The sequence below is a fragment of the Anopheles coustani genome, chromosome X (assembly GCF_943734705.1).
Source record: "Anopheles coustani chromosome X, idAnoCousDA_361_x.2, whole genome shotgun sequence".
Classification (NCBI taxonomy): domain Eukaryota; kingdom Metazoa; phylum Arthropoda; class Insecta; order Diptera; family Culicidae; genus Anopheles; species Anopheles coustani.
The window spans coordinates 14,961,686-14,976,413 of record NC_071290.1 but is presented as its reverse complement, the minus strand read 5'-3'; the positions used below and the strand labels follow the sequence as shown (position 1 = coordinate 14,976,413).

The window sequence follows — 14,728 nt, the reverse complement described above, 5'->3', positions numbered from 1 at the left end:
AAATCAAATAAATAATTTATCTATGTCGTGTAATGAAACTAACTAACTAACGACGTTACTGTTCATGGAACCGCGTAGTTCATTGTGGCCACTGTTTAAAACATTAAATCAAGCAGGGATTCAAAACAGTGTTGTTTGACATGACCAATTGGTAGGTTGTTGGTGTTGTTGGCATCCGTGAAACAACGTACTCCGTGCAATCCGTCATCATACTAGTGCGATGTAAATTATGCTGAGATTTGTGTGATTATTATTTGCCAAACAAAGCGGAATGAAAAGTAATGAGCAGCAGCATCGAAAACCACACGCACAATTTTGGCAGCGACAGTGTTTTTCCATCGTAGGGTAGATGCATTCGTTACCGTGTTCTGTCGTTTTCTGCTCCATTCAATCACCTAACCAGCGTGCGCCTTGTACGTAATAAAAATCGTGTTTGTGATGTTGCAAAATCCCGGAGATAGTTTTGTGCTCAATCATTGGTGTTTGCCAATCTGTTTACAGGCCGTGGCTAGTGCATCCATCCACCCGGGAAGGGGTATCTAGGGAGGCCCCAAAGGCCAACTCATACATCGTTTGTTTTATCTTCTGTCTTTAGGTAAAGCATCGTAGCAAAGGTAAGTTTTCATAACGAACATCAGCAACATATCGTATGCTTCTCATGTTCATATGTTATTGTACGAGTAATGAAGTATTTTTTTGTATCATGCCATATGCCATGCTCCACGTCCCATATAAATATTCAAGTTTATATTTAGAATATGATTGTTCTAGCGACCTTCTGTCTAATGCATAGTAAAAAACAACATCTAATGACAGTGCTAACTATCGATGAAATTAAAATTGGTGTAAGCTTTAGTATCGAAGCTTTGCAAATGACCTTCCCCATCAAGTGTAATCAACTATAGCAAACACCATTCGGAATACAGGTCTTCTGAAAAAGAAGAACTTTATTCTACCTTGGGACTCGATCTGAAGTGGTAGGCAATTGTCAAGGTCTAATGTACGAATTGTAGAAGGGATGAACCGGTTTCTCTTCTGATGGAGGTCGCTGGTCAACAATCTGAGAAGGTGAGAACGAAGCATCATCGTATCTTTCATGTTCAGACCCTTCCTGATATTTTTTGTCATTCCCTTTAATCTTTGTTCATGGTCTTTGACCTGAAGATGCTCATGCACGAATGTGATCATCTAACAGGAAGGCAGAGCCGTTGCTATGTATTCGCTGCTGACCTTACAAGATTTAAAAAAGAGTAAACATTAGATACCAACAGATAGTGATATCATCATTCAAAATCAAATTAGTTGCCAAAACGTTTAACATATTATAGAGTGAGTGTGTATGATCATTGGTTTATAGCCGTCATCTAAGCATTTAACATCTCGTTGCAGAAATCGTTCCATCCTTGATGTGTTTTTGGAGGCCCGCAGGATCGCTACTCTCAGTGCCAAAGCGAATAGGATACGTCTTCGTACCGCCAACCTCGAAGCTAGCAGTAGAAGCAGCAGCAGCAGCAACGACAATAGCCGAAACGGAATCAGCACACGCAACCGCATATCATGCCCTGTCCGGGGTTGAAGGTCTCGCATGTGATATTTGTGATCGTCATATTGATAACGATTATTTTCTACTCATCACTCAATGGTCGAAATTTTATCCTTGACCCGCGGCGGCACTTGAACCACCGGAAGAACGACCCGAATGTGCTACCCAACCGGACGATCTCACCGACCGCTGCCGATAAGGCGCTACTAGTGGCGCCGCTGCCGGCGCTCAAGCGAGAAAAGTGTAATGTTTTCCAAATAGTGATACAGGGCTGTGGCTTTAGTGTGCTCAACAAAACGCTAGAGAACGCGCACCAGCAGGAGAAGAACTATACACAGCTGCTGCTAGCACAGCAGAAAGAGCAGTTTCAGCAGCAACAACAACAGCAGCAGCAGCAGCAAGAGCAGGAGCAGGAAAGTGCTCCTGAGCACGTGGACAACATACAGCGAATACCGAACCCGTCCGCAGCGAAAAGATCGGCCCAGGGGTCGCCCTCGTCGGCTTCTTCATCGTCGTCATCGTCGGTGGTGCCACAGAAACCGCAAACGGCGGCCCCTGAGCCGGACGGGGAGAAGGTGATTAAAACGCGAGACCTTTACCATTCGGGGCATCTACCAGACGCTGCGTGTGTGACGAATCTCTGCCCAAACAATGGCACTGACGTGACGCTGCTAATTCTCGTCACTTCCGCACCGACGCACCGTGAGCAGCGTCTCGCCATTCGCCAATCCTGGGGTCACTACGGTAGCCGGCGAGACATCTCGATCGGATTCATTGTCGGCCAAACGAATGAGGCACGTGTAGAGGACCAGCTGGCGGCCGAGAGCTACATGTACAGCGATCTGATCCGCGGCAACTTCATCGACAGCTACCGCAATCTCACCCTGAAAACTATCTCTCTGCTCGAGTGGACAAAACTGCACTGCCCAAATGCCTCCTTTTTGCTGAAGACGGACGACGACATGTTCATCAACGTGCCGAAGCTGCTGCAGTTCATGGAGTCGCACAACAGCCAGCGGAGGACGATATTCGGTCGGCTGGCGAAAAAGTGGAAACCGATACGGAACAAAAAGTCCAAGTACTACGTCAGCCCCGAACAGTATTATCCGCCCGTTTTTCCGCCCTTTACCACAGGTAAGATATAATGTAGCATTGTAACATAATCAGGCTTAACGTATTTTATCGATTTTAAATATGAATAGGTTCTTATTTTATAAAAAAAGTTATATGCAAGTTTTTGATTGCCTTTAGTTAGTAGAAAACTTAATCATCAGTTTTATAATTATCTGACTGTAAAGATGTACAAAGCAGTTAATTAAAGATAAAATCGTACGCACATATGAACAAATGTAAATGACTATAAAAGTGAAACTTGTGAAATGGAAAAGTCAATCATAGTGAGATACTATACTGACATTTTGGGGACTCTCAACATTCTTGTCCTTAGCTACTTTTTCGACTTATTGTTGTTTTTATTGAAATCTTATTCGTTCAGTTGCAGCCATAGCTTTTTCAGAGTCGTAGAGCAAGCGATATAAATAACGAAAAAACTCAATAATCCTGTTTTCTTCCCGCAGGCCCCGCGTATTTGATAACGGCCGATATCATCGGCGAGATGTTCGAAAAGTCACTTAGCCAAACCTACCTGAAGCTCGAGGATGTCTACACGACGGGCATCGTCGCGCAGCTGCTGAACATTCATCGCGTTAATGTGAAGGAGTTTCTCAACCGGCGGATTGCGTTCAACCAGTGTAACATCAAGAAGGCCATCAGCATCCACATGGTCAAGAACAACGAGCAGCTCGACTTGTGGAAGAAGCTGATCGACATCAGTGTCACGTGCACGTAGAAGTATTTGACCTTATATATTTCGTATTGGTTTTGCTCAGTTTTATTTCATCACGATCCCTCCAAAAACCCCCTTTATCCCCGAATCAAACGAACATCACGTAATCGCTAGCGAACGGATAATAAATTTACTTCTTTTTAATGTTAATTCTTACTTCTACCATTACAATTCTACCATGAAACATATTTAAAAGAAAACATACAAAAAAAAAAATATGTACATGATTCATAAAACGATAAAACACACAGCCAAGAACAAGAAGAGCAACCTGCCTTGCTGAAATGTGACATTGAAACATTCCGCTGCTTACTTGTGAGTCGTGAGTCAATAAGCGAACGGTGTTTACGTGAAAAATGTGTAAAACTGTATAGGAACGAATATGTGAGAATCTCTTTCGAATTAACGTGTGAGCTGTGTGCTAGTTAAACAAATACCTAAAAAAACAACCAAGAATATGACAGAGCGCTAATTAGCGAAGGGGTAGGAAGTGGTCGGCGAAGAGCAAGGTGCGACTGGCGAAAAATTCGGTTTAGAAAAGTAAGAATTAAAACAACAAAGCGATTGAATGATAATTTTAATGTCCTGATATTCCCTTTATAGATATATCCATATATATATATATATATATTAGATATATCTACCTATTTAAGTATACATACATTTCTAAACATATGATGTACCACCCCAATACCATGAATAGCTAAGAGCGTTCGAGAGGGCTAGAGTCACGATATTTGTATAGAAAGAACATGTTTTATAAAGCATTCTAAGGCTGTAAATATAAGTTGCATTCGCGCCAGAGGCTCATATCTCTAGCGGCTGTCAAGGATAAAGAGAAATCGAATGTAGTTTTTCATTCATATATTTTATTTGGCTACTTACATTTTGCAGAGGGAATGGGGTAGGTTGGGTTGGCGTAGTTTCTTTTCATTGACTAGAGATTCTCAATTTTTACTTTATGATGGTATTTTTTTAAAATTAGAAAAAGTTTGGTTCACTTTCAGTGTGCAATGGAAATAGAACGGAGGAAGTTGATTATAAGCGCTCGATAATGGGCTTTTTATTTATTGCGTTTCACTACTATGTTTTATGTTTTAATTTTACCGTATTTCAAAACAATATGAATACAAATACTATTCAGTTTATCCCAACGCTTTTAATGTCTTTCTAACGCAACAATAATTATCTTTAAATGCATTTCAATCACAGGGAGACAGAAAGTTTATCATGTTAAGGTTAAAAACGAGATGGATAATCCGACACCCTTCCGATGATGAATGAGCAACTGGATTAAGTTTCATATTAGCTGACAAAAACGATTTTGCATTCCATTTTCCGATGCAAATCAAAACAAGCTCGTTACTCATGGAAGCTATTAAATATTAGTGTAATTTTGTGGCACAATTTAGAAACCCCGATTGGTTAATGTACACCGTTAACGTAATATGTTTTACTTCCTAAAGTTAATCGAAAGTAAACGCTCAATATAGGCGATGTCCCAATCCACTTTTACGCCTATACACAGCCTTGGCCAGCTGAAGGGGGGAGAAAAAAAAGACTGGCTGTTGATGGTCCATGCGCTAGCCTTTCAAAGCAGGAACGTGCTTCGTTTATGTTCTCACCTTTGTGGCCTTTGCGCAGTTCATTATGGATGAATGGCTGGAAGGCACAAAAATAAATCATGTTCAATGGCAACCGGTATACCGGCGGGCTAGCGGGACTGTTTTGTCCGTGTTCGTGTCTGCCTTCTAAAATTGCTTGTCAATTATCAATGCGCAGGTGTCCCGAATGGTGGACACGGCTGACCTTTTGCCTGGTTCGGTCGGGAGGCGGGCCCGGTGCTCGGGACCGGAAGTAGAACAAAACCCGACGCACCACGTTGCAGCGATGGCAGTACGGGAGTGGATCGCGTGGTAGTTTCGCAACCGGTGGCGATGAATCATCGGAACGTGCGCTCGGTGATTTTGCCGGGGTTTATGGTGCTGTTCCTTGGGCTGGCGCTGTCGCCCTGTCCAGCTTCGGGTGATGATTTCCCGTCGTTACTGTCCACCAATGTTTCGATAGGCAAGTTGAGTTTCTTTCTTAGTGTTTCCCGTAGCGATTTAGGGTTCGTTCAAATTCAACTCTTCTCAATCAATCCTCAATCAATGATGGTAGCAGAACACAATCAAACTAATACCCAAAGTGTCTTTAATATCGTGATCGTTTTAACCGATAACTTATTCTCACCTGTTTTCCTGCCTTCCGAAACTTGAAACAGCGATTATCCTAGACCGCGAGTACCTTGGAGAGCAGTACGAGAAAACGCTGGACGAGACGAAGAACATCGTGGAGAAGTTGATACGGGAGCATTTGAAAAATGGTGGCATGATCGTGAAATACTACTCCTGGACCAGCATCAATCTGAAACGAGGTAACGCCGGCATCGCGTTGTAGGTCGCGCAAGTACCAGGCTGACGGGAGACCGCTGTTTATGTCTTTCCAGATTTTTCGGCCGTCATCTCGGTGACGGGGTGTAAAAACACCTGGGACATTTACCAGGAGGCCGTGCGGGAGCGGCTGGTGATGCTGAGCATCACCGATCCCGACTGTCCCCGGCTGCCGGTCGGTAACGCTATAATGGTAAGTAGTGCACACACCGTCCCCCGATCCTGATGTAGACGTGTGTGGTTTGAACCTCACAAATCCATTATCGCCAATTAGACCAACGTTGAAGGGTGCTTTACAATGATCGTCTGCGCACATCCGGAAGGCCATGAGCTGATAGTGCAAGGCAGCGTATGTTTAGGTCCAGACATATTTCGGATGTAGCTCTCGCTTCCTCTGTTTCGTTGCTTTCGGCGGTCCAACCCCGAAACGGTTCCGCTGCTTAGGAAACCATAGCCCGATAAACTTGTTATCAACAACTGCCTATTACTCGTTTCAGATTCCGCGCAGCGATGGTACGGCCAGCGCCTTCGAGGAAGTCTCCCAAATCATACTCGACATGAAGAGTTCCCGCGCCATCGACTGGCGCACAGCGACACTGCTCTACGATCAAGCGTTCGGTAGCGTTGGATTACTTCTAACACGGACAGGAGAAACCCAAGAACAAACCCACTGATAATTCTTTCTTTTTTTCGTCATCCGCCCGCTGGTTGCAGATGTCGAAATAAGCCGATGCATACTTTCCTTGTTGGAGGACCGCGAGGGCATGAAGCCGTTATCGCTGACGGAGTTTAAAATACACGCTCCAACGCACAGCTGGGAGAAGCGTAAGGAAATCCGGCGTACGCTGCTCGGCATCCCTACCGCCTACACAGGTACGTACAGCTACACTGTGACTACTCCTAGCGGAAATGGAACGAATGCTCGGCACGCGTCTTGTAATGATTTCAGGCAAAAACTTTATCGCCATTGTAAACGTAGCTACCCTAACGCTGTTGATGGAAATCTCCAAGGTTGGTACCGGGACGCGACGGGGACAGGATTTTAGGCAGCTGAACGATCTCTCCTTACCCATTCTAGGACCTCAAGCTGGTCAATCCGTCGTCACAGTGGCTGTATCTGCTCCCACACACGGACACGTACAGCGAGAACTTCCTCTCGTCCGCCACCATTATCAACGAGGGCGACAACGTGGCCTTCGTGTACAATATAGGAAATAAGGGTCGAAACTGTACCGTAAGAAGAGGTTCCGTTTCCACACCACTCGTAAACGAGCTACTAAACCTACTCTACCGGGTACTCTGTTCTACGCGACTTACAGGTGAACATACTCTGCTACATGGAGTCCTACCTGCTGCATTTCGTCCGCAGTTTATCGAAGCTGATTCGCGAGGAGCAGGTTGTGTTCGGGCAAATATCGGACGAAGAGTGGGAGATCATACGGCCTAGCAAGCTGGAGCGAAAGCACAAATTCTTACACATGATAAAGGTACGTGGAGAGCAGTAAGGTGAAGGTATACTGCAGAAGCTGTAAGGTTTTTTCTGTTATCTACGAATCTATCATCACAAATCGCACCACGAAGAACGCCATTACTGCCAAGGATGACTGTAACAAGTGCTCCCAGTGGAAGGTACAATCTGCAGAAACCTGGGGCTACGTTTACCGTACCGACTTCACTGCCGGTGAGAGTTTGCTGGGCTGAAAGTGAAACAAATATATCACACCAACTAATGTGTTCCCTAAATCGTGCCAGATCCGAATGATCTACAAGAGCGGAAGAAGTTCACCATTTTGGACATCGGTTACTGGACGCCCCAGGACGGGTTCTCGTTGACCGATGCACTGTTTCCGCATACTCGGTTCGGGTTTCGTGGTACTCAGCTTATCTTCTACAGCTACCATGTAAGTTACAGCCTGCTGGAAGTTGAATCGCCGGTTTCTTTAACGAGAAGCTTAAACCCCAGAACCCACCGTGGCAGTTTGTGACGTACAACGAATCGGGCAGTCCTGTGATATCCAGCGGGGTCGTCTACGACATCCTGACCGAGCTGTCGCGTAAGCTGAACTTTACCTACACGATGATCATCTCGCAGCCGACGGAACTGAACAACGGGTCACTGTTGGAAGGCAACACTACGGCAAGTAGTAATACCAGCTACATTTTTGGACTTGCTATTGACCGGATTTCGTATGCTTTGGATTAGGCTTTCTACGACATCAAAGGCATATCATCAGACATCCCACAAGACATTTTCAATTCTATTATCAATAACAAGGTAATGTAATTTTCAGCAGTAATTATAGCAACTACAATACTTACCGTAAATGCAAATTTCAACTCTGAGCAATTTGTGCAGATACTGCTAGCTGCCATCGGGTCAACGGTTAATGAGAAGCAGAAAAAGTTTATCAGCTATACATATCCTATCAGTATACAGACGTACAGCTTCATCATCTCGCGACCACGGTAAGGCAAGACGGTGTAACAAAACATTGAACTGAGCCTGAAACACTAGCTGATTGTTGTGTCTATCGATTACTCACCAGCGAGCTGAGCCGGGTGCTGCTATTTCTCTCGCCATTTGGTTCGGATGTAAGCAGAGCGATAACTAAATAAGGGGGAATTTGGGAATTCTGACTATTTTCCTGCCTTTCGCAGACATGGCTGTGTTTGGCGGCGGCTGTTGCGCTAATGGGCCCCGTACTCTGGGTCATCAACAAGCTGAGCCCGTACTACGAGGTACACAGCAAGCCGACCAACATAGGTCTCGGCAAGGTGAACAATTGCTTTTGGTACATCTATGGAGCACTGCTGCAGCAAGGTGGAAATGCTACCGTAGGCTACTCAGACCGCAGCGACTTTAGCGTACTCCGATACGATTTTCGATTCCAGGTGGTCTCTATCTTCCGTATGCTGACAGTGGTCGGATAATCATCGGCACTTGGTGGCTCGGTATGTACGAGAGTTTGGAATGAGTCTGAGCCGACAGCATAACGTAGCGGGTGTCTTTATTACGCTTTACGGCGCCACAGTCGTCCTGGTTATAGTCACCACCTACTGTGGGAACCTGGTGGCATTTCTGACCTTCCCGAAGATCGACATCCCCGTCAACAGGATCATGCAGCTGCTGCGGAACGATCGCGGGATAACCTGGAGCATCCGTCGCGGTACCTTTCTGGAGGAGGTTCTAATGGTGATGTATACCCATGTTACTTGCGATGTTACTTGCGATGTTACTAGCTGTTCGTTAGGGAGGGGGGAAAGGAACATTCGTTTACTCATCCGTCGTCAGTTCGCTCGTTGACAGGATTCCACCGAGCCGAAGTATGTGCAGCTGTACAAGGGCAGCCAGATGATCAACGAGCTAACGGAGGACCTGGTGGACCGCATCGAAGCAGGCCAGCACGTGCACATCGACTGGCGGAACAACCTGCGCTACCTGATGAAGCGTCAGTTTCTCCAGACCGACCGGTGCGACTTTGCGCTCAGCACGGACGAGTTTCTCGACGAGCAGATTGCGCTGGTCATGCCCAAGGATAGCCCGTACCTGGAGCTGGTGAACGACGAGATCAAGCGCATGCACCAGTTTGGCTTCATCCAGCGCTGGGTGGCACAGTATCTGCCGTCGAAGGACAAGTGCAGCGGAGCGGGTCGTGTGATGGACGTCCAGAACCACACGGTCAACAGCTCCGACATGGCGGGCTCGTACTGGATCCTCCTGCTGGGGTTCTCGTGCGGGCTGTTCATCTTCGTCGGTGAGTTCGCCTACAGCCGGTACCGTAAGTATAAGCAATCCAAGCAGGCCGCCGTCGCCTACAGCGAGTAAGAAAGATGGACAATGGATGCAACAAAACCTACCTGGGCGATGATTAGCTGCAAATATATTGCGAATATGCCGTTCGTCGATTTACAAACGTAACACTCTCCTGCCGACTCTACATGGTTCTTCTGCGGACATATTGAATGGGTTTTGGGTTTGATGTTGTCAGATGCATAGTTTTGTATTCATCAAGCAATAAAGCGGAAAGTACAGTACACAGGTGTTGTGTTTGTTTTTTTTTGTCGTTTTGCTGTTGTTGTCTACATAATGGCAATCGAAAATAGAATATAAACACTCTAGCATCATTCCGGCCCAACACTGGATGCGCGCACTATATAGTGGATGACTGCGCCGCGCGCATAACGTATCGCAACGTCTCTCTTCGGTGGCAGGTTTTGCTCAGTTATCTGTAGCCGTTTTGTTATAAGCCTATGGCGGGCACCGAAACCGCTCTCGAACCCACCGCTATAGACTAGCACACCGCACGCCAGCCGAACCCTGTCTCCCGATCCAGAAAAGCGTCCAATATAACGTAACCAAACATAACTGCGGATGAGTATTTCCCTTACACTAACAGGCATTGCTCCTGCTGCTGCCTACAGCGTATTTTGCTGACGCCCTTCCATTTAGTATCCTTCCCAATCCTAAGCCTTCCTAAATGTCTATCCGAAACGAAAACCACACTATCCTATATACACAGCTGCTTACGATCCGTTTGCAATCTATTCGCGAACCTGCCTCGAAACGAAAAAACCCCTAGGGGTGGTGCCAGCTGCCCTACCTACCGGTGGTTGTAGAGCGGCTGGCCGTAGTATTGGCGCGGCTTGTGCTCGCCGGCACCGCGCACGTTCTGACGCTTGCGGACCTTCAGTCGGTGGTGGTAGGGCAGGAACTCGCTGTCTGGGTTCAGCACCGGCAGGGGATGCTTGTAGTTGACGAGAATGTCGCTGTCGAGGTACCGGTTGCGTTGTCCCGGCACTGGCTGCTCGCTGGTTCCGCCACCACCCGGCCCATCCCCGCTCTCGTAGCCGAGCGCCGAGCTGCGGTAGAAGTAGGGAAGCTCGGCAAGCGCCTGGGGGCGTTGCCGGTCCGGACGCAGACGGTGCGTCGGCGTACCCTGCACATGCCGGTGGTCCAGTATGAGGTAGGATTTGGTGGTGGTGGTGCTTGTGCTGGTGGCACCGGCCGAGGTCGTCGTACTGATACCGTCAAAGTCTGGGCGGCGGTTGTAGCCACTGGCACCGTTGTTGAGAATGATCGGCGCAATGTAGGATAGTTCCGCCTGGTGCGGCGGTAGGCTGGAGTACTTCGGAAGTGGTTGCGCTTGTGGCTGATAGTAAGCTTGATGCTGTTGCTGTTGCTGCTGGTGATGCTGCTGCTGATGGTGGAAGTGCTGCTGTTGTTGTTGGTGCTGCTGCTGCTGCTGTTGCTGATGTTGCACAGGTATGTCTTGATGTGCGTACGGCGTCTGTTGACCGTACGGGTGCCTACCGAAGGACGCCTGGAATGGGACTCCATCGCCGGTGGTGACGTAGTAGCTCTGTGGGAGCTCGTGCACACTACCACTTGGCTGCCGGTAGACATACGTCGGCTCGTAGGGATTGGACGTGAAGGACGGCTGTGTGTGAACGTTGCCGTAGCCCTTGTAACCACCACCAGCGGGCGGAGCAACCTCCTCCGGGAACAGCGTACGGTAGACGTCGTTGCCACCGAATGTGAGCGAGAGGTTCGCCGCGAGCGTTGGCGCCGATGGTTCGTGGTACTGCACTGGTGCGGGCGGAACCGGCGCCTGCTGTGCCTTCGATGTTCGTCCCGGCTTCGCAAGTTTGTTCGCCTTCTCGTAGAGCTGCAGCGTCTGGCGAATGGTCTGCACCTCGCGGTGGAACTGTTCGATCGGACTGTAACCGTACGTCGTTGAGAGGAACTCGGGGTTGTGATGACGCGCGGGCGGCCCTTGAGCGACCGCGTCCGTACGTCCGCCCTTCCCAACGACGGCCACCGGTAGGTAGGTGCGTGGTAGCTGAGGTTGCGACTGCTGCAAGGGCGGAGACAGCGCATCGCCACTGCTCCACACGGCCGGCGGTCCGACGGTGGACGTCTTGATATTGAAGTACTCGGCGTAGATGGGCTGCGAGGCGCTGGGCGGTGCGGATGGTTTGGCGGGTCGTGCCGCTGCCTCGGCCGGAATCTTGTGCAGCTTGGTCGACGGTGTTAGCACTGGTGTCGCCGTCGGGTGCGTACTCGGACCGATCGAGGAACCAACCGTGGGTTTCACTCGCTGCCGCTTGCCGCTGGTGTTGAGGATGACGCTCGGTGTGGTGGTAGTAGCTAGACCTCCTCCCTTCGCCGGCCCACCGTACACCTCGAGGACGGGAACGAACGTCTTCAGCACAGCCTTCTGAATCTCAACCCTCGACGGCGCTATCGGTTTGGCGGCACTCTTCACGCTCGTCGGGTAACTCTGCGGCGGCGGCGGCGGGGGCGATATTGTGGTGGTAGTTGTGGTAGCCTTGGATGTCGTAGGCCGGTGCTGCTGCTGCTGCTGCTGCTGATGGCCGGCTGCTTTGGTGGGTTTCATGGCGGTCGCGTTGCCACGCTTGGGCTCGCTAGCGTTGGCGGGCTTCAGTATGAAGAAGTTCGGTGGCGGCGGTAGAATAATGCCGGGCACGAGCGGCCCCGGCGGCACCGGGTTGGTGTAGTTGCCCCGGTACTCGAACGTGTACGGCGGCGGGTAGTAGAGCGAAGGGTCGTCCTCATCGGGGGGCGGCCCATTGAAGGGGGGGATCGCGCCGCCGGTCCGGTTGTCCGGCACGTCGTCCAGCGAGCCGAGCGGGGGCCGGCCGAGCGGGGGCCCGAGCGGCGGTCCGGGCGGCGGGAGCTTCAGAAACGGGTTCGAGTACGTGCGGTTGTCGCTGAGGGGCGGCGGGTTGACCGGGGGCGGATACTGGAGCCCGTTGTGGTGCTGGCCAGTAGCATTGTGCGCCGCTGGCCGGGCAAGTATATTTTGCCCGCCGAGATCCTCCGGCCGAATGACCGGGAACGCTTTGTTGGTGAAGAGGAACGCCGATTCGTTAGTAAATGGATTAAATGCCGGCACCTGATCACCTCGGATAAACTCAATCGGTCCGTCCTCGCGGAGCTGCACAGGAAAGGGAGGCGGGACGGCGGGATTGGCCGGTATCTGCACCTGCCGCTCGGGCGCCCGGTAGTCGTCGATCGGCTGCCAAGGGCCGGAGTCGCCGACGGCTGCCCCCCCTCCACCACCCGCCGATCGGTTGCTACCGAAGCTGATCGAGCCACCCTTCAGCACCAGCAGGTGATCCTCGGCCAGCCAGATCTCGTCCGGTCGCAAGCCGCCGTAGTTGCGCTCGTCGTCCAGCGGCACCTCCTCGTTGCGCCGGTAGTTCAGCACGCCCAGCCGCTGCGGCCGCCGCTGGAACAGCTCGCGATGGATCAGCCCATACTTGCCCTCGGCCACCTGATCCGCGAGCGTCTTTGCCGACTCACTTTTGGCGGTGGGCATTGCCGGTGCGGCGCTCGCTTCGCCGCCGGGTGGCGCCTGCTTACCCTCGCCAGCCCCGGCCGCCACCAGCGAGCCCATATTCGGAGCCTCCGAGAGGCTCTGGACGAGGTCGACGGCAACCACGTCGTAGTACTTCAGCTGCAGCGCGTTATCAAGCGGCTGGTCGATGGCGTTCGTCCGGTCCTCGGCCACTCCATCACCGTCCGGCGCTCGACGCAGGGCCCGATGCTGCCGGGTGTCACTAGCAGGACGAATATAAACTATGATAGAATCCATCACGGTTTCACATTGCCTCGGGAGCGTACTTACCGATCATTTGCGCTTGCCGCCACCGAGCCATCGACGGTGTGGAATCCGATGGTGAGCAGCTGCAAGCAGCAGACCACCACTAGGACACAATGACCGGGCCGACTCATCTGGGAACGAAACAAAAGCAGGAGAGCGTTGCACTAATCAGTTTTCGAGCAGCAGTCCACGGGCCGCTGCTTCCAACGAGCAGTTGGTTGAACTCTGTCCACCGGCAAAGTGTGTTGTTCTCCGTTCGTCCACAAAATGTTAGATCCAGGCAAACACTGCGTCACAGCGCAAAAATCTCCCGAATGCGGAATTAGTCACATTCCAGCCGCCCGAAGAGCAGCGCGTCGTTGGAAAACCCCCCGCCATTTGCACATTGATTGACGCATATTTAACATATTCCCTTTTTTCCCTTCGCCTACCCAATTCGCTTAAATTGGATGACTGAGATCGAATCGGATTCGCTGAAGGTAGCAAAAGCCAATGTTCATTAATCATGTTCGATGAGTAAGAACTTTATAAAAACGCATCAGGTGCACCAGGTCCAGTATGCCAGTGCAAACGTCGATTATTTCATAGCACCAATGTCTCATTTGACTGGTTATATTTTTATCTGAAAGGTAATGTAAAGAAACCATGTGTTTTGGAGTAACACCGCCACGGTTTTTTTTGTAATAATCCAAATTCATCAATCCTTTCCTTTCTAAAACTGTGTCTTGTATTGTTTGTTCACCTTTGAACAATGAATCACCATCATCGAACAGAAGTAATTTGTGTAACCACAGTAAAGTAATATAAAAATATGTACCTTACGATGAAAAAAAGTGCAAGTATAGTCTAAGTGTAGTGTACTTAAAGTAATATGATAGTATAAGTGTATTTATACTAAGAATCTAAGTTAGTACAACCTCTAAGTAGCAACCAGCTATTGTAACAGTACAGAGTTTGAAACTCAACCACATCTAAATCGATGTAAATAGTTTTTTTTTATAGATAACGAGGCTATGGCAAAAATTGACTGTTAGTCATCACATATACTACAGCGTATTAGATCACTGGCTTCAACACCCAATTCGTTGTTCATCTACATCATTTGTCAGGTGGTATCAGACCTCGCTGTGCATGCGATGGTCCGATTCCAATGCGCCATTTTTCCATAGGGAGCCGAACAGCGCCATCATCAAAACGCCACGTGCGATGCGAAAGATGCAGGCGAAATGTGTGATGTACAGCAAACGATCACATGTCACACATGTGATGTTTATCTATT

At 49.4% G+C, this 14,728-nt stretch overlaps 3 protein-coding genes across 5 annotated transcripts; 2 read left to right on the top strand and 1 right to left on the bottom strand.

Annotated features, from left to right (window-relative positions):
• Positions 1 to 189: 189 nt before the first annotated feature.
• On the top strand, positions 190 to 3,675 carry LOC131269557 (beta-1,3-galactosyltransferase 5-like). 3 transcript variants are annotated; one of them, XM_058271983.1, is made up of 4 exons: positions 190 to 413; positions 502 to 614; positions 1,390 to 2,677; positions 3,121 to 3,675. In XM_058271983.1, exons 3-4 carry the CDS (start codon positions 1,558 to 1,560, stop codon positions 3,390 to 3,392), a joined length of 1,392 nt encoding a protein of 463 aa, XP_058127966.1. In that variant the 5' UTR covers positions 190 to 413; positions 502 to 614; positions 1,390 to 1,557; the 3' UTR covers positions 3,393 to 3,675. The 3 variants fall into 3 exon arrangements, with proteins under 3 accessions (XP_058127966.1, XP_058127969.1, XP_058127967.1); XM_058271986.1 differs by lacking the exons at positions 190 to 413; positions 502 to 614 and adding an exon at positions 960 to 1,068; XM_058271984.1 differs by lacking the exons at positions 190 to 413; positions 502 to 614 and adding an exon at positions 1,269 to 1,329.
• Positions 3,676 to 5,326: 1,651 nt separating this feature from the next.
• Positions 5,327 to 9,703, top strand: LOC131269339 (ionotropic receptor 93a). The gene is made up of 18 exons (XM_058271691.1): positions 5,327 to 5,456; positions 5,653 to 5,805; positions 5,878 to 6,014; positions 6,319 to 6,439; positions 6,536 to 6,694; positions 6,771 to 6,832; positions 6,900 to 7,055; positions 7,141 to 7,308; positions 7,403 to 7,502; positions 7,574 to 7,722; positions 7,785 to 7,958; positions 8,025 to 8,096; positions 8,178 to 8,287; positions 8,368 to 8,413; positions 8,480 to 8,642; positions 8,714 to 8,773; positions 8,854 to 9,014; positions 9,129 to 9,703. The coding sequence occupies exons 1-18, from the start codon at positions 5,327 to 5,329 to the stop codon at positions 9,645 to 9,647; spliced, it is 2,640 nt and encodes an 879-aa protein (XP_058127674.1). The 3' UTR covers positions 9,648 to 9,703.
• Positions 9,704 to 9,809: 106 nt separating this feature from the next.
• Positions 9,810 to 13,440, bottom strand: LOC131269338 (atrophin-1). The gene has a single exon (XM_058271689.1). It carries the CDS (start codon positions 13,438 to 13,440, stop codon positions 10,423 to 10,425), a length of 3,018 nt encoding a protein of 1,005 aa, XP_058127672.1. The 3' UTR covers positions 9,810 to 10,422.
• Positions 13,441 to 14,728: the final 1,288 nt, after the last annotated feature.